Source organism: Dryobates pubescens, chromosome 15 (assembly GCF_014839835.1).
Source record: "Dryobates pubescens isolate bDryPub1 chromosome 15, bDryPub1.pri, whole genome shotgun sequence".
Lineage (NCBI taxonomy): Eukaryota > Metazoa > Chordata > Aves > Piciformes > Picidae > Dryobates > Dryobates pubescens.
Genome location: NC_071626.1, coordinates 26,287,565 through 26,306,501, shown reverse-complemented (window position 1 = coordinate 26,306,501; position 18,937 = coordinate 26,287,565). Strand labels below are relative to the sequence as shown.

Sequence of the window (18,937 nt, the reverse complement as noted above, 5' to 3'; positions counted from 1 at the left end):
TGGAGAGGATGGAAGTGCAGGGAGGCTTTGCAGCAGGGCCTGGACAGGTGACATCCATGGGCCAAGGCTAACTGTATGAAGTTTAACAAGGCCAAGTGCCAGGTCCTGCACCTGGGGCACAACAACCCCATGGCAAGCTACAGCCTGGGGGATGTGTGGTTGGGAAGCTGTGACTCAGAGAGGGACCTGGGGGCTCTGGTTGGCAGTTGATTAAATAGGAGCCAGCAGGGCCCAGGTGGCCAAGAAAGCCAATGGCATCCTGGCTTGGATCAGAAACATTGTGGCCAGCAGGGACAGGAGGTGATCATCCCCCTGTGCTCAGCACTGCTGAGGCTACACCTTGAGTGTTGTGTTCAGCTCTGGGCTACTCACTACAGGAAGGACGTTGAGGTTCTGAACTGTGTCGAGAAGGATAACAAGGCTGGAGAAGGGCCTGGAGCACCTGGGCAACGAGGAGGGGCTGAGGAAGCTGGGAGTATTCAGTCTGGAGAAGAGGAGGCTAAGGGAGACCTCATTGCTCTCTACAGCTCCTTGAAGGGAGGTTGGAGTGAGGAGGGGGCAGCCTCTGCTCCTTGGTGGCAAGAGACAGGAGCAGAGGGAATGGTTGCAAGCTTTGCCAGGGGAGGTTCAGGCTGGATGCTAGGAAATATTTCTTCCCAGAGAGGGTTCTCAGACACTGGAATGGTCTGCCCAGGGCAGTGCTGGAGTCCCCATCCCTGGAGGTGTTTCAGCAGCGTGTGGAGCTGGTGCTTAGGGACATGGTTTAGTGTTGCCCCTGCAGTGCTGGGTGGAAGGTTGGACTGGATGAGCTTGGAGGTCTCTTCCAACCACATGTTGTCTGTGATTCTGTAATGACAGCTCTGTAAACTAAGTTGTTGGCAAAGCTTCAAAGCCACTTACATTCCAGTCACTCTGAACCATTTCTGTTTGCTGACAATATTAAGATCATTCTGCTGTACCTGGGTGCCATCAGCAGCTGATTGAATGTCTTCTATCTTGGCAAACCACAAAACTTGCCTACAGGCATTGTGCTGCAGGTATTCTGAGGGAACAGCCTTGCTTACATCTGTATAGGAACACAGGGCTCTCCCTGTTCTTCACATCCATGTGTAGTTTCTCTTGAAGCATCACTCCCAGAGTGAGCTTTTTATCTTTTGGTGTATTATTGGTGTATTCCATTTCACATCTAGGGTCTTTAATATATACTGACCATCCTTTTATCCTTCTGGCTCACTTTCTTGAGCAGAAATGCTGCAGAGCTGAAGATTTGGTGTTTGGTATTGCAGTGGTAATGTTCCACTGACCAGACTGTGTTCATTCACAGACTGCAGGATTGCTTCAGAGAAGCTCAGATGTGCTGTGCACAGCACTAGATGATGCTCCCAGTCTAGAGCAGCGTTGTGCAGTGCACCTGCACTGGTAACCTTTGTGCTTCAATTCACTTGTGACATTTAGTAGGTTCCAGCTGATCATATGATGCTTTTTGTCTCCTCCTGTCTTCCCCAAAAACATTTCAGGTAGAAGAGCTGATGATGGCCATGGAGAAAGTTAAGCAGGAGCTGGAGTCAATGAAAGCAAAGTTGTCCTCTACACAACAGTCTTTGGCTGAGAAGGAAAGCCATCTGACCAACCTCCGGGCTGAGAGAAGGAAACATTTGGAGGAAGTGCTGGAGATGAAGTAAGTGTTTCTCTTCACTATCTGTGGGCATGTTTGACATCTCTGAATTTCCCTCAGATCCCTGCTGTTCTGAAGACAACCACTGCAGGAATACGTGTCTGTAGATAACAGCTGTTGATGTAATCAGTTAAGCCTTCTGCCCAGGGATTCCCTACATGACTTTCACTCTTTTGTTAGAGCTCAGAAACTTTCCTTCCTTCTGATCTGGTGCAGTAGCTACTGTCTCAGTTACTGTGTATTTGTGAATGTGCCACCCTGCTCTGAGTAGCCTGTAATTGACTTTAAGGTGAGGTGCAAGTCGCAGGATCACAGCTCACAGGATGTTAGGGGCTGGAAGGGACCTCTGGACATCTTCCAGTCCAACCCCCTGCCAGAGCAGGACCAGAGAATCCAGCACAGGTCACACAGGAACACATCCAGACAGGGCTGGGAAGGCTACAGAGAAGGAGACTCCACAACCTCTCTGGGCAGCCTGCTCCAGGGCTCTGGCACCCTCACAGTGAAGAAGTTCTTCCTCATGTTGAGGTGGAACCTCCTGTGCTGGAGTTTCCATCCATTGCCCCTTGTCCTATCCCAGGGCACAAGTGAGCAGAAGCTGTCCCTGTCCCTTCCTTCCTGACCCCCAGCCCTCAGGCATTGATACACATTGATCAGATTCCCTCTCAGTCTTCTCCTCTCCAGGGAGAGAACAGCAGCCCCAGGGCTCTCAGCCTCTCCTCCCCAGGCAGTGCTCCAGGCCCTTCAGCATCCTTGGAGCTTTCCCTTGGACTCTCTCCAGCAGATCCCTGTCCCTCTTGAACTGGGGAGCCCAGAACTGGATGCAATATTCCAGGTGAGGTCTCAGCAGGGCAGAGTAGAGGGGGAGGCTCTGCTGGACACACTCCTCTTGATGCATCCCAGGACCCCATTGGCCTTCTTGGCCCCAGGGCACATTGCTGTCCCATGCAGAACTTGTTGCCCACCAGCACTCCCAGCTCCTTCTCCTCGGGGCTGCTCTCCAGCAGATCCCCTCCCAAGCTGTACTGCTGCAGTTTATTCTTCCTTCCCAGGTGGAGGACACTGTTCTTATCCTTGCTGAACCTCATTTGGTTCCTCTCTGTCCAGCCCTCAGTCTGTCCAAGTCTCACTGAATGGCCACACAGCCTTCAGGTGTCTCGGCCAAGCCTCCCTCCCAGTTTGGTATCCTCAGCAGACTTGCTGAGCTGACATTCCGCCCTGTCATCAATGTCATTGATAAAGATGTGACAAGAAGGAAAGAGGGAAAAGAGAAACATGATGTCTGATGTCTCTGATGCTGAGATCAGGCTGCAAATGTCTGGTCTGCTAAAGTATTCTTCAAACTGCTGCAGATGATTTGTTAGCACTGCACCAGAGTGTGCAGGTCTGTATCTCTCGGCCTTCTCTCATCGCCTTTACATACAGAGGCCTGAAGAAAACCAAGCTTTGAAGAGATGGGAAGAAGTGAGGAATTGGGCTTCTGAGGCTTAAATACTTCCTAATTTCTGATGGTGCATTCTAGATAGATAGTTATCCTTAGTTTGGGCAGGCATGAATCCGTTTAGTGCAGTGATGGATAGTGCTGCCAGCAGTTCATTAGAAACACTTCAAGTTGTTTAGGCAGCCCTGAAGAGAAGGAAGGTTTTTATTGGCAGGAGCTGCAGTGGTTCCTCCACTGTGGTTTTGTGAGCCATTATTTATTTATTTAACTTTTCTCTGCTAGTCTCTTTTCCTTTCTGGTTTTTGGTGGTTTTTTTTTTTTTCCTTTTCCTTTTAATGAAAGGATAGAAAAACAGCTGTTACAAAATGGAAAGAGAAGTGTCTTAGATCTTGAAATTCAGCTTAGGCGTGCTGCATAAAGTGAGCCAAGCCTCCCCAGCTTCATACTCAGCTACAACAGACTGATCTAGAGCTGGCATAAGGCTGTTGGAAGGCTGCAGTCCTTAAAAGCCACACTTTATTTTTAATAAAATATTTTATTGAGCTATAAATTTGAGAGTTGGTGTATTGGGGGATGGGAAGAATAGCTCTCAAGGTGCTGTGGGAATCCAAAGCAACTGGAGATATATCCCATATCCAGTCACTTGGCAGTACTCTGCCAAACTGCTCTGCCAAACCTTCTCATTAAAGTACACACGTAGTGTACAGTGTATCCTGAGGTGTGTTTGTGTAGCTCTACAGCTTTTCAGACCTTTTCCTACATGATGGCTTCTCTTAGCCGAGCAAGTTGTTGTTAGAAAGTTGTTGTACCAAAATGCAGCCCTCAGGAACTGCCTGAGCTGGTGGATCCGTGGTGCCTCAGGAGGAGGCAGAGCGCTGGAGAGAACGGCAATGCTGTCAGCACGTGCAGGGCAAGGTGGAAAAAAGATCACTGTCGTACAGTTAACAAGCTGAACGTGCTTTACTCATAGCTGCTCTGTCTTGGAGCGCTATAAAGCTGCCAAAAGCATCCAAACTTCAAACCCTCACCCTGGCCATGAGGCTGTGTTGCAAAGAAGCCTCTACCGGGGACTCTCCGTTAATTAAATAGCCAGTGTTTATGTTCAGAGCCTCCAGCACAGTCCCTGCTGCTCTGCTTCCCCAGCCAGTGCCTTTTATGAAAAGCACTGGAGGCAGCTGCTTGCCAACTTTGCAAAACGTTTCTGATGTTGTTAAAACATTTCCTACTATTTCAGCTCAAAACCAACAGTAATGGAACGAGTGGCCCATTCTGTGAGGCACTTAGCTGGGCTTTGGTGTCCCTAACCCAAAACAATGGCTGTTGAGAGCATGAATCTGCTTGACTCTCCAAGGTCACCTTGTCCATCCATTGTACTGTTACTGTTCAGAGATGCAGTGAAGCAATATTGTTTGCCAAGTCTTAGGACATGCTTTGGTGGGAGGAGTTTGAGGTGCTCAAAAGCAGCACTGGTGAAATTTGAGATGTGGTAGAGGTTTAACAGCTTGGGCCATGCAGGCAGCTAACAGGACAGGGGAGCACACAAGAGAAATAGCTTAGCAATGCTGCTTTAGGAGATTCTAGACATAGAATCACAGAATTGTCAGGGTTGGAAGGGACCTCAAGGATCAGCCAGTTCCAACCCCCCCCTGCCACTGGGCAGGGACACCTCACACTACATCAGGTTGCTCAGAGCCACATCCAGCCCACCTCCCTGGGCAACCTGTGCCAGTGTCTCAGCAACCTCATGGGGAAGAACTTCTTCCTAACATCCAATCTGAATCTACCCACTTCTAGTTTTGCTCCATCCCCCCCAGTCCTATCACTCCCTGACACCCTCAAAAGTCCCTCCCCAGCTTTCAGATGCTGGAAGGCCACAATTAGGTCTCCTTGGAGCCTTCCCTTCTCCAGACTGCACAACCCCAACTCCCTCAGTCTGCCTCCAGAGCAGAGCAGCTCCAGCCCTCTGCTCATCCTTGTGGTCCTTCTCTGGACACCTTCCAGCACATACAGATCCTTCCTGGAACAGAGGCTCCAGAAGTGGGTGCAGTACTCCAGGTGGGATTAGACATTGGATTAGGCATGGACTGCAAGGAAGTGTTAAAGCAGCAGGAGACTCCAGGAAGTTACCTCTGGGTTTGAATAGGAATTTGTTAGATATTAGTTAGTGAAAATATATATTTAAAATACTGTTTCTTGTGTGGAGCTTTTGTTTACTCCTGCCTCTGTAACCCAAAGAAGATACTTTCACACTCCTTAGGGAACACTGGCACTAGAATAACTCAAGTGCCAATGATTCTAAGGAAGAAATTTTGCTTCATAAAGAAATGCTGAAGAAGGAAATATTTTGCAGCCCTCTTCCTCTAATAGTTTCATTTGCTTTGGGAAAGAAAAACCCACCAGCTTTGTTGTAAATAATGATGAGAGAGGCAGATAATGCTCTCTCTATTACATCACCAAACCTGATCTACTGTAAAAAAAAACCCTAGTGAAGTGCTGGGATTTTTGTTTGGTTATGTTTTCCTTAAGAAGTTCTAATGTTTCCATCATTCACAGCAAATCTTTTAAATTAGACAGGAATAAAGTGCTGTCTACAGAGAAATCTCTGTTCTTTGTCCCATAAAAGCCTGCTCAGCCTGAGCTGAGTTATAAACTGTTGAAAATCTCCAGTTTTCCTTTCCTTTTTTTTTCCTCCTGGTGTTGTCAGCAAATTTTGGCAGTGTGTGAAAATCACTGAGCACAAACAGTCTAATCTGGGGCCAAGCTCGAGCCGTTGCTAAAAGTGAGGCAGCAGACTTTGCACTCCCAGGGAAGGGAAACAGACAGTGTCTGTATGCAGAAGAGGGATGATGATGATGATGATGATGGTTGTTATTAATGTTGTTGTTATATAATCATATAATCATACAAGTGTCAGAGTTGGAAGGGACCTCAAGGATCAGCCAGTTCCAACCCCCCTGCCATGGCCAGGGACACCTCACACTACAGCAGGTTGCCCAGCGCCACATCCAGCCTGGCCTTCAAAACCTCCAGGCATGAGGCTACCACCACCTCCCTGGGCAACCTGTGCCAGTCTCTCACCACCCTCATGGGGAACAACTTCTTCCTAACATCCAACCTGAATCTACTCATTTCTAGTTTTGCTCCATCCCCCCCAGTCCTATCACTCCCTGACTCCCTCAAAAGTCCCTCCCCAGCTTTCTTTAGCCCCCTTCAGATCCTGGAAGGCCACAAGAAGATCTCCTCTGAACCTTCTCTTCTCCAGACTGTTATTGTTGTTGTTATTACTACTTTTTGTTGGTTGGGTGTTGTTTTATTTCATGGTCAGCAGAACCAGTAGATTCTTCCTAGTCATCTGCTTTGAGTTTGAAATGTCCCAGTTGGAGCGTTTCTCAATCTGGAAAACTGTCCAACAGCCCTTGTCTGAATTATGTCTTCTCTTGCTAATTGCAATTGCTTCTGGCCCTACAATTCAAGGGCTGCAGGCTTGCATAATGGAGTTGGCACTTCAGAGCTGAATCCTCTGTCCTGCTGGCACACAACAGAAAGATTATTACTTGTCCAAGAATAATTCATTCATCTCTTTCATCTTCAAAAATAATCAAGGGTATTACAGATGGATTGGTAAAGCTGAATAGAATTCATGTTTCCTAATGAAGCTGTCACAAATGCCTTTTCATTTCTTGTATGACTTTACATGAGTGGTCTTTTGAATATTTATCACAGTGGTGTCTCATTCCATGACTGCATCACACAGGTTGTGCTTCTTTGGATCCAGAGCAGAGATGATGATCCAGGTCTGTGTAGCTTAATGAAGCTGTTTATTGTATTCCTTCCTTGTTCCATCTTGGCCTTGGAAGGCCTGCTGAGAGCTACATGAAGGGCTACTGTGAAAAACAAGATGCCAGCTTAGGAAGTCCTGAGCAGGAATGCTGTTCATCCTTATCTCTGCTATAGCTTTCCTGCACAAGGTGTGCAAGCCACCTGAAAACTTGGCAAGAGGCTGGCAAGTCCACATGGTCGTTTTGGGGCTATTTGATAAGGAAAGTACAAACACAGCACACAACACTCAGAATCACAGAGTTATTGAGGCTGGAATAGACCTCTGAGATCATCAATCCCAGCCTAACCCCACCACACAGACCAGACCATGGCACTGAGTGCCACATCCAATCTGAGCTTAAACACCTCCAGGTCCCTGAGCCTCCTCTCCTCCAGGCTGAACACCCCCAGCTCCCTCAGCCTCTCCTCATCAGCCTTTCCCTCCAGTCCCTTCCCCAGTCTGGTTACTCTCCTCTGGACCTGAATATGAAGTAAATGGAAGTTGTTTATCTTCTGCCAAGTTCATCCTCTCAGCAGTGAAGCAGAATTGTCTGCAGGTAAGAGTATGAGCTTGAAATTCAAACCAGTCCAAGAGAAACTGATTAATGGGCACACGGTTTGTTTGCCAGAAAAGTCATTTCAGTTGCTCCAAAATGAGGTGTGAAGCCATTCTGAATTCAGCAAACAGTTTAAACAAACAAAACCACTTCAGGTTCTGTGCACACATGGTGAAAAGAAACAGCATCAACAAAGTGGCAGTGTCCATCCAGTGATAACTTGCATCTCATCAGAAGTTGTCTTCTTGGAAATTAAATGGGGTTCTTTTTGTCATTAGGGAAATTATGGTTTATGCCTGTGGTTTAACAGCAGTTCTCCAGAGGGTAAATTCTTCCTAGCTGCAGAAGTACACAAGCTCACAGTATGTTAGGGGCTGGAAGGGACCTCTGGACATCTTCCAGTCCAACCCCCCTGCCAGAGCAGGACCAGAGAATCCAGCACAGGTCACACAGGAACACATCCAGACAGGGATGGAAAGGCTCCAGAGAAGGAGACTCCACAACCTCTCTGGGCAGCCTGCTCCAGGGCTCTGGGACCCTTACAGTAAAGAAGTTCTTCCTCATGTTGAGGTGGAACCTCCTGTGCTGGAGTTTCCATCCATTGCCCCTTGTCCTGTCCCAGGGCACAAGTGAGCAGAGGCTGTCCCTGTCCCTTCCTTCCTGACCCCCAGCCCTTAGACATTGATAGATCCCTCTCAGCCTTCTCTCCAGACTAAACAGCCCCAGGGCTCTCAGCCTCTCCTCCCCAGGCAGTGCTGCAGTCCCTTCAGCATCCTTGTAGCCCTCCCTTGGCCTCTCTCCAGCAGATCCCTGTCCCTCTTGAACTGGAGAGCCCAGAACTGGATGCAGTGTTCAAGGTGGGTTCTCACCTGTATGTTTGAAGCTGCTTACTATGGTCGAAGTCACTTCATGTTTCTTTGTCAGCTCTGCAGAGCAGTTGCCTGTTAATCTTGTATCTGCAAGGTCTGGCTTTCTGGGCCTGATACAGAACACAGAATTAACCAGGTTGGAAAAGACCTTTGAGGTAATCAAGTCCAACCTATCACCCAACACCATCTAATCAACTAAACTCCTGATGATGGAAGCTCCTCATCATCCTGAATTGGAGGGTGAGGTCTTCAGGCCACTGGGTGTATCACGCCATAGCAGCAATGGTACCAAAGCACCTCCTGTCATTACTTTGTGTGGCATTAAATAAACTCAAGTGCCCCAGGGGGCACTCCATGGCTGTAGGATTTACTGTTTGGGGCAAGGCTGAGCAAGTGCATCTGTGCCACTTCTTTTCTTTTACTTTTGTTTTGTTATTCAATGAGATTCTGCTTTTCCCCTTAAAATGTCTTTGGGTTTCAGTGGAAATGAACACAGCATCCTTTTGCCATTGTTTTGTCCTTTTGAATTTTCAAGCATAAAAGATACAATTGCATAGGCTTGTGTGCAAAATAAACATGTGTTTATATACATAGTTCTATATGTTTATTTTAATGATCTCTGGGCACACAGATTTTTACATTTAAACTGTAAAAAGTTCAGTTGCAGAAGACTGAATCATGAGAAAGAAGGCCCGTGGCACCCTGGCCTGGATCAGGAGCAGTGTGGCCAGCAGGAGCAGGGAGGTCATTGTGCCCTGTGCTCAGCACTGGTTAGGCCACACCTTGAGTCCTGTGTCCAGTTCTGGGCCCCTCAGTTTAGGAAGGAGGTTGAGATGCTGGAAGGTGTCCAGAGAAGGGCAACCAAGCTGGGGAGGGGTCTGGAGCACAGCCCTGTGAGGAGAGGCTGAGGGAGCTGGGGTTGCATAGCCTGGAGAAGAGGAGACTCAGGGGAGACCTTCTTGCTCTCTACCACTCCCTGAAGGGAGGTCGTAGCCAGCCTGGTCTCTTCTCCCAGGCAAGCAGCACCAGAACAAGAGGACACAGTCTCAAGCTGCACCAGGGGAGGTTCAGGCTGGATGTTAGGAAGTTCTTCCCAGCAAGAGAGATTGGCCATTGGGATGTGCTGCCTGGGGAGGTGGTGGAGTCCCCATCACTGGAGGTGTTCAAGGGGGGATTGGATGTGGCACTTGGTGCCATGGTCTAGTCATGAGGTCTGTGGTGACAGGTTGGACTCAATGATCTTTGAGGTCTCTTCCACCCTGGGTGATACTGTGATACCGTGATACTGCAATTCCACCTGGAGGTGTTTAGGAAGAGCCTGGATGAGGCCCTTGGTGCCATGGTTTAGTTGATCAGATGGTGTTGGGTGATAGATTGGACTTGATGATCTCAAAGGTCTTTTCCAACCTGGTTAATTCTGTTCTACAAGTTAATTAAAATTATCCATTTCTAGTTACTGAGCAGTAGAAGGATGACATTCAAGTAGCTGGAAATCAACATTTTCTTCATTTCAGGCATTGTGTTTCCTACAAAGCATGGCAACCCCATGCAGAGCTACAGGCTGGGGTCAGAGTGGCTGAGAGCTGCCAAACAGAGAGGGACCTGGGGGTGCTGATTGACAGCCGCCTAAACATGAGCCAGCAGTGTGCCCAGGAGGCCAAGAAGGCCAACGGCATCCTGGCCTGTATTAGGAACAGTGTGGCCAGCAGGAGCAGGGAAGTCATTGTGCCCCTGGACTCTGCATTGGTTAGGCCACACCTTGAGTCCTGTGTCCAGTTCTGGGCCCCTCAGTTTAGGAAGGACATTGAGAGACTTGAAGGTGTCCAGAGAAGGGCAACAAGGCTGGGGAGAGGCCTTGAGCACAGCCCTGTGAGGAGAGGCTGAGGGAGCTGGGGTTGCTTAGCCTGGAGAAGAGGAGGCTCAGGGGAGACCTCATTACCCTCTACAGCTACCTGAAGGGTGGTTGTAGCCAGGAAGGGGTTGGTCTCTTTTCCCAGGCAACCAGCACCAGAACAAGAGGACACAGTCTCAAACTGCACCAGGGGAGGTTTAGGCTCGAGGTGAGGAGAAAGTTCTTCACAGAGAGAGTTGTTCCCCATTGGAATGTGCTGCCCAGGAAGGTGGTGGAGTCCCCATCCCTGGAGGTGTTCAAGAGGGGATTGGATGTGGCACTTGGTGCCATGGTCTAGTCATGAGGTCTGTGGTGACAGGTTGGACTCGATGATCCTTGGGGTCTCTTCCAACCCTAGTGATACTGTGAGACTGTGGTACTGTAAACTGACCTTGGAACTGCTCTTGATCTCCAAGAGAATTAGACAGGTAGGAAAGCTGAATATAAGTATATTGTGTCTTTTAAGGTTAAAGTTTTCCTGAAAGAGCAGAATTCTTATGTTTTTAGTTATTTTTAACTTCACAGTTCTCCACACTTGCCATAACAGACATAATTGTAGGTCAGGTTACCTTCACATCTGGTGGCTTCTGCTTGTATCTTTTAATTCAGGAGAAAGCTTGGGAGAAAACGGAGTCTTTTCTGCACTTTTCTCTTGGCAGTTAAGGAGTGGCACCCTTTATCACAGAACCACAGAATGCTCTGGGTTGGAAGGGACCTCCAAAGCTCATCCAGTCCAACCCTCTCAGCAGCCAGCAGAGACATCCTCCACTAGATCAGGTTGCCCAGAGCCCTGTCCAGCCTCATCTTCAGGGATGGGGCCTCAGCCACCTCCCTGGGCAACCTGTGCCAGTGTTCCACCACCCTCATGGTGAAGAAATTGTTCCTAACATCCAATTTAAAACTGCTCTAGTCTGAAGCCATTGCCCCGGGTCCTGTCCCTGCAGGCCTTTGCAAACAGTCTCTCTCCACCCTGCTTCTAGCTCCCTTTGGGTACTGGCAGGCTGCTATTAGGTCTCCCCAGAGCCTTCTCTTCTCCAGGCTGAACACCCCCAGCTCCCTCAGCCTGTCCTTGTAGCAGAGCTGCTCCAACCCCATGATCATTTTCATGGCCCTCTTCTGGACCCTCTCCATCAGGTCCAGGTCCTTCCTCTGTTGAATACTCCACAGTTGCACACAGTACTCCAGGTGAGGTCTCCCCAGAGCAGAGGGGCAGGATCCCCTCTGTCCATCTCTGGCCATGCTGCTTTGGATGCAGCCCAGGCTGCCCTTGGCTTTGTGTGCCGCAAGCTCACACTGCCTGCTCCTGTCCAGCTTCTCATCCATCAGCACCCCCAAGTCCTTTTCCTCAGGGCTGCTTTCTATCCTTTCTGTCCTCCTGCATTGTCAATGAGTATTTGAGCACTCTGAGCTACAGAGTGTTGAGGCAGCAGTAGAGACAGCTTGTTGCTTGCTTTTCAGGGCAGCTGTTACTGGATGTCCTGAACCAGGGCAGTAAGCAGAAGAGCTTCACCTATTTATGGTCAGCAGTGCAAAACAGGTTGGTCAAAGGATTTGTGTAGGTGATTCTACTCCAGTCTCAAAGCTTCCCAAGAAGATAAACTGCAAAGCAACCAAGTGAAACTTCAGTAAAGCCTACAAAAATAAGATGTCCCATGTGAGCAGACAGAGAATTAGGTCTTTGTAGTTTATTCTTGTATGTATTGGGAAATTGTGTTTCTATTTTGCAGCTGGTTAGGTTCACCTCTTCCCCTGCCCTGAGGAGCCTTCTCTTGTGTGACTTTTTCAGATAGCCAAGTCTTGGCATGCTACATGACAGTCCTGTCCTGTCTTGTGATAAACCCTCCATCTCTCTATTTTTTCCTCAATAAAACCTCCATATCTCTGTCTCTTTTTTTTGTTCTTGCTCTCCCTGACTTCTGTGGTCCCCAAGAACAGCATCACAGAGAGAAAGTCCTGTGCTATCTTAATGAGCCATGACAGGCCTGGAAGCAAGGCCAACTGCTGAAAAGTACACCAGGTGGTGTCAAAGGCGTTTGTTCCACTCACTAATTTCTAAGACTATTAATGTTGTAGGGAGGAGTTAGGAAGAGGAGATCAGTCATTAACTTCCTGAGAGTTTAGCTCCACTCTGCTCTTGTTTCCATGCCTTTCCACAGGAGAGATTTTGTTCTCCTCTGGGGATGTTTTCCGGGGTCTGGGTTTAGTGTAAGTGATCCCTTGGGTAGTTCTGGGAACATAGTTTTCTAGAGGATGAAAGGAAATCAGACCTCTTCCAAGTGTGAGGGAGTGAAACCCATCACATGCAGGCTCAGTGTTCAGCATGCACAGGTTTTGTTATGTTTTCCTTCTCTATTACTAGATTACAGCACTCTCACAGAAACCACCATGACAGATCTCATCTGCAGAGCTCTTGGCACACATCCCCACACTACTGAAATGTGTCATTCTGGGGGCTTACACAACCCCCAGTGAATGAACATCCTGCTTGTTTTTTCTCTCTTTGCCAGTTCATTATTGCTAACACACTTAGAGACCTTTAGAGCCCCATCTTCCCATGCAGTGACATGGTCTGGTGGTGTGCTGGTGTTAGGTCATGGGCTGGACTTGATGATCTCACAGGTCTGTTCCAGCCTCAATATTTCTGTGATTCAGTGATTCCTACTGCCCAAAGGGCATTGCTGTAGGAAAACTTGGGTTTTCCATAGCCTGCATGCAGATCATCTTACCTAAAGGAATAATAAGATTTCTGGGGTTTTTTCTAGAAATTATTACAACCCAGTGTTGAACTGACAGAGGGGTGAGAGAGAGAGTTGGGGCTGTTCAGTCTGGAGAAGAGAAGGCTCCCAGGAGACCTAATTGTGGCCTTCCAGTGTCTGAAGGGGGCCACAAGAAAGCTGGGGAGGGACTGTTTAGGGTGTCAGGTAGTGACAGGACTGGGAGGGATGAATCCAAGCTATAGGAAAGGGGAGATTTAGATCAGATATTAGGAAGAAGTTGTTCCCCATGAGGGTGGTGAGAGACTGGCACAGGTTGCCCAGGGAGGTGGTGGAAGCCTCATCCTTGGAGATTTTTAAGCCCAGGCTGGATGTGGCTGTGAGCAACCTGATCCCCATGCTCATGTCAGGGGGTTTGGAACTGGATGATCCTTGAGGTCCCTTCCAACCCTGACAATTCTGTGATTCAGTGAATGAAATGAGTGTTGGGTTTATTTTGTCTAACATATAGAGCAGATTGCTTGTAGGATACCTCTAAGACCACCAATATGGTGCTTCCTGCTAGCTCATTCTTGTCTTTTCCAGTACAAAACACTGCTTTTCTGCTATGTTCTAATGTAGACTTGCCATAAGATGCATTCAGAAGGTTAATCTGTTCAAGAGAATCTGTAATTTCCCTGTGGTGTTTGAATCCTCCACACCACTCCTTTCTAGAACAACACTGGCAAAAACAGATTTGAAGATCTCCAGCATGCCTTCCTTAATTGTTTCTATATAATTCTGTACACAGCAAGCACAAATATGACTGTGATTTTTGGTCTGGACTATGCAGATGTGATTTTTGGCTCCAGACTGGCAGCAGCAGTACGTTTCCTCTGCTGGCTGTCTCAGCTGCATCGGTGACTCCTGTCGCCATCCCTAATCCAGCTGTAAGATTCTGGGGCTTCCAAGGGTGTTACTGAGCTAAACCAAATCAGGCACTTTTTGCTTTCTGTTAGAGTCAAAAGAACCATGAGTTCCTTAGGGTGCTTTTTCCTCTCTTTACAAATGTGCACTGTAAATAGTGATGCATATAAATCAGCCCTGTGAGCAGCACATATTTCATTAAATGCAGTCCAGTTGTGGCTTCATCGAGGTTCCAAGTGAACGGTGTCGCAGCTGGTTGCAGACACTGGGGGGTTCATGCAGTGTGAACAATGGTAGCTTTGAGCTATTGTAAATCCCATCCAGACATCATCAGCCCAGTTCAAAGTGCAAGGAGGGAAATCTCAAATGTTGGATGTGCTCATGTGGCCACACTGCACATGAGAGTGGTCGAGGGGAGCTTGGCAGGGCGCACGTAAGGCAGAGTCTCACTTCAGCCTCCTTTCTGGAGTTGATTCTTTTTCTGAGAGTCAGGTCAGTTTGCTTTACTTACAGAAATAACCTCTGAAGCAGCTAATGGCTTCCCTGCAAGGCTGGAAGACAACCAGTGAGGGCTGTGTGAGAAAAAATGGAGCAATGAGTGAAGTCGTTGGCAGTCACTACAACCCTTGTCTTTGTACTCTGTGGGAACATTCAGTAGGTCCTCTTGTATGGGAATAGCAGAATCTCAGAACTGTCAGGGTTGGAAGGGACCTCAAGGATCATCCAGGTCCAAACCCCCTGACATGAGAAGAAACACTTTCTGCTAGATCAGGTTGCCCAGTGCCACATCCAGCCTGGCCTTAAAAGCTTCCAGGCGTGAGGCTTCCACCACCTCCCTGGGCAACCTGTGCCAGCCTCTCACCACCCTCATGGGGAAGGTGTGGTCTCACCAGAGCAGTGTAGAGGGGGAGAATCACCTCCCAGACCCTCCTGGCCACATTTATCTTGCTGCAGCCCAGGCTCTGCTTGGCTTTTTGGGCTGCAGGTGCTCACTGCTGGCTCCTGTTGAGCTTCTCATCCACCAACACTGCCAGGTCCTTTTCTTCAGGGCTGCTCTCCAGCCAGTCCCTGCCCAGCCTGTATTGGTGCCTGGGATTGCCCTGATCCAGATGCAGGACCTTGCACTTAGTCTTCTTAAATCTCATGAGGTTGGTTGTCTTGGGCCCACCTCTCCAGCCTGCCAAGTTCTCTCCAGTCTCTCCAGAATATTCAGTCTATCCTTTTGTTTTCCTCCCTTCTCAAACAATACTTCTGAGTTCTTTTAGGCAAAATAAAACCTGCCAGTGATATGTCAATGAACTTTTTGGAGCAAACTCCATAGTGAGAGGGTTTGGGAGATGTTGGTTTGTCTGATGGCATCTTGCATGCAGTGCAAGTGATTTCATGTGTCAGGAGTTAGAAACATCACAACCGTTAACAGGACACCAAGCACTGTGCAAGTGCTTTTCCCTGGAGGTTTTGAAGGCCAGGCTGAATGTGGCTCTGGGCAACCTGATGTAGTGTGAGGTGTCCCTGGCCATGGCAGGGGGGTTGGAACTGGCTGAGCCTTGAGGTCCCTTCCAACCCTGACAATTCTGTGATCCTGTGTCATCTGGCCCTGCTTCCTCTAAATGTATTAATAAAGGAAGTATGAGTGATAGTGCTTTGCAGTTCAGTTCTCTTCTTTGAAGGCTCTTCCATGTCAAGTGTTCATTTTTATATAAGCAGGGAAATGCTGTCATTGTTCCTCAAGGGAACAGACTGAAACCAAACCCCTGAAGTGGCTTGTTCAGCCATGGCCACAGACCTGAAGTGATGTCAGGAATTAAAACCTGAAGATACTGAGCTTGTAGGTTGTTAAATGTCACAATGTTTGAGGTACTCATGTTCAATAGGAAATGTTGTGCCTGTGAGCAGTAAATACTTCTTCATTTCTTTCTCTGTTCTAACATGTCCTCATACAGGTCCTTTCTACAGTCTCATTTTCTCTTAATGTGATGTCTGTATCTAAAACTGAATGTGCTTAGCTTACCCTTTTAGTGCTGCACTTGGAGAGGAGCTCTCTGCACTCTTTGCTAAGCCGATCTTCAGGTCTTTCTTGCTTCCTAGATTCCCATTGTTAGTGAGGGCTTTGCTTTGAAGTCTGAAAAACTACATTAATTTAGCCAGGAGATGCCAATTTAAAGCAAAAACAAATACATTTTTGGCTTTGCCTTGGGAAATATGAAGCTGGCTTTGGACTGGAGTTCCCTGGATTTAGTGACAAATGAGCCATGGAACAGATTGGCCAAGCCACAATGTACGAAGTACAGTGGTGCAGTGTGCTCTCCCATTCCCAGCCCTCAAGATCTCAGCAGAGGTCACAAATTCAGCAAAGTCAGAATGAATCAAGCCCACCATCAAAATACAATTATGAAGGCTTTCATTTACTACAAAGAAGCAGTTGTGAAAGAGGCACTGTAGCAAGTTCTTTTGTGCAGTAAGGGAAAATCAACAGCAAGGTGTTGAACAGAAAAATGAAACCTTGCAGGTGAAGCTGTCTTTGGAGCCAAAGGAAACCAGCACTTAGGCAGAAATGCAAGTAAACTGTTGGAGAATGGAAAAGGTGCTTGGTGCTGAGCTGCAGAGTGTGTCAGCATTGCATTTGGCCCAGGCAGAAGCAGCCTGGGGACTGCAGGCATACACTATAGTCATGCACAGCCCCTTCAAGCAGCCTCTCACCAAGGCTTCACTCCAGTGGCCTCAAGTGCTATTGCTTTTACCTCCTGCACAACGTGGAGTGTGGGACCAGCACTTCCTCTGTGTGGGAAGTCTGTGGGAAGTCAGGGATGCCTGGAGATATCAGAGCTAACATCTTCCATTATACATTTTGTGCCCTCATTCTCGGGAGACTGAGGGCTCCAGATGGCTGTGAAGTGTGCTGGTCAGTGGTGCCAAGCCCAGCTGGAGAGCTAGTGGAGTCCCCCAGGAATCAGTGCTGGGTCTGGTCCTGTTCAACATCTTCACCCATGACACTGATGAGGGCACAGACAGACAGACAGAGTCTGCTCAGCAAGTTTGCTGAGGATACCAAACTGGGAGGGAAGCTTGGCTGAGACACCTGAAGGCTGTGTGGCCATTCAGAGACTTGGACGGACTGAGAGCTGGACAGAGAGGAACCAAATGAGGTTCAACAAGGATAAGAACAGTGTCCTGCACCTGGGCAGGAGGAATAAACTGCAGCAGTACAGCCTGGGAGGGCATCTGCTGGAGAGCAGCCCTGTGGAGAGGGACCTGGGAAGGTCATTGGGATCCCAGGTTGCATTCAGAAGTGTGTCCATCAGATTCAGGGAGGTTCTCCTGTAAAACCTCCAGGGATGAGGCTTCCACCACCTCCCTGGGCAACCTGTCCCAGTGTCTCCTCACCCTCATGGGGAAGAACTTATTCTAACATCCAGTCTGAATCTACCCATTTCTAGTTTTGCTCCATTCCCCCCAGTCCTATCACTCCCTGACACCCTCAGAAGTCCCTCCCCAGCTTTCTTGGAGCCCCCTTCACAGAATCATGGAATCATAGAATCAATAAGGTTGGAAAAGACCTCAGAGATCATCAAGTCCAACCTATCACCCAACACCTCATGACTACTAAACCATGGCTTCAAGTGCTACATCCAGTCCCCTCTTGAACACCTCCAGGGATGGGGACTCCACCACCTCCCTGGGCAGCACATTCCAATGGCCAATCTCTTGGAAGAACTTTCTCCTAACATCCATCCTAAACTTCCCCTGGCACAGATTGAGACTGTGTCCTCTTGTTCTGGTGCTGGTTGCCTGGGAGAAGAGACCAACCCCCACCTGGCTACAACCTCCCTTCAGGGAGTTGTAGACAGCATGAAGGTCTCCCCTGAGCCTCCTCTTCTCCAGGCTAAGCAACCCCAGCTCCCTCAGCCTCTCCTCACAGGGCTGTGTTCCAAGCCCCTCCCCAGCTTTGTTGCCCTTCTCTGGACACCTTCCAGCATCTCAACATCTTTCCTAAACTGAGGGACCCAGAACTGGACACAGGACTCAAGGTGTGGCCTAACAGTGCTGAGCACAGGGCACAATGACTTTCCTGCTCCTGCTGGCCACACTGTTCCTGATGCAGGCCAGGATGCCATTGGCCTTCTTGGCCACCTGGGCACACTGCTGGCTCATGTTTACCTGCTGTCACCCAGTACCCCCAGGTCCCTCTCTGCCTGGCTGCTCTCAGCCACTCTGACCCCAGCCTGCAGCTCTGCATGGGGTTGTTGTGGCCAAAGTGCAGCCCCTGGCACTTGGACTTGAATGCCATCCTGTTGGACTTTGCCCATCTGTCCAGCCTGTCGCTCTGGAGAGCCCTTCGACCCTCTAACAGATCAACTCCTGCTCCCAGGTTGGTGTCATCTGCAAACTTGCTGATGACTGACTCAATGCCCTCATCCAGATCATCAATAAAGATATTGAACAGGATGGGGCCCAGCACTGATCCCTGGGGGATGCCACTGGTGCCTGGCTGCCAGCTGGATGTGGCATCATTCATCACCACTCTCTGGGCTCAGCCTCCAGCCAGTTCCTAACCCAGATACTGGAAGGCAACAATTAGGTCTCCTCTGAGCCTTCTCCTCTCCAAACCCAACTCTCTCAGTCTGGCTCCATAGGAGAGCAGCTCCAGCCCTCTGCTCATCCTCATGGCCCTTCTCTGGACACTTCCAGCACCTTCTGATCTTTCGTGAACAGAGGCTCCAGAACTGGCCCCAGAACTCCAGCTGTGGTCTCAGCAGAGTGGAGCAGAGGGGCAGAATCCCCTCCCTGGCCCTGCTGGCCACACTTCTCTTGCTGCAGCCCAGGCTCTGCTTGGCTCTCTGGGCTGCAAGTGCTCACTGCTGGCTCCTGTTGAGCTTCTCATCCACCAGCACCCCCAGGTCCTTTTCTTCAGGGCTGCTCTCCAGCCAGTCCCTGCCCAGCCTATATCTGTGTCTGGGATTGCTCATGATCATTATGTAGCCCTTTCCACCTGTGAATGTAAACCAGTTACAAATGCCAGGTTAATTGCTGAAAAAAAACCCCCAACTCCTCTTACTCAGGGACA

At 48.8% G+C, this 18,937-nt stretch overlaps 1 protein-coding gene across 16 annotated transcripts in view; it reads left to right on the top strand.

Moving 5' to 3' along the window:
- Nucleotides 1–18,937, top strand: part of ERC1 (ELKS/RAB6-interacting/CAST family member 1) — a 409,085-nt gene that overhangs the window by 266,595 nt on the left and 123,553 nt on the right. For all 16 annotated transcript variants that reach the window (XM_054168189.1, XM_054168181.1, XM_054168180.1 and 13 more), the window contains one exon: nt 1,518–1,678. In XM_054168189.1, coding sequence (XP_054024164.1) covers nt 1,518–1,678 — 161 coding nt within the window. The remainder of the gene's footprint in view (nt 1–1,517; nt 1,679–18,937) is intronic.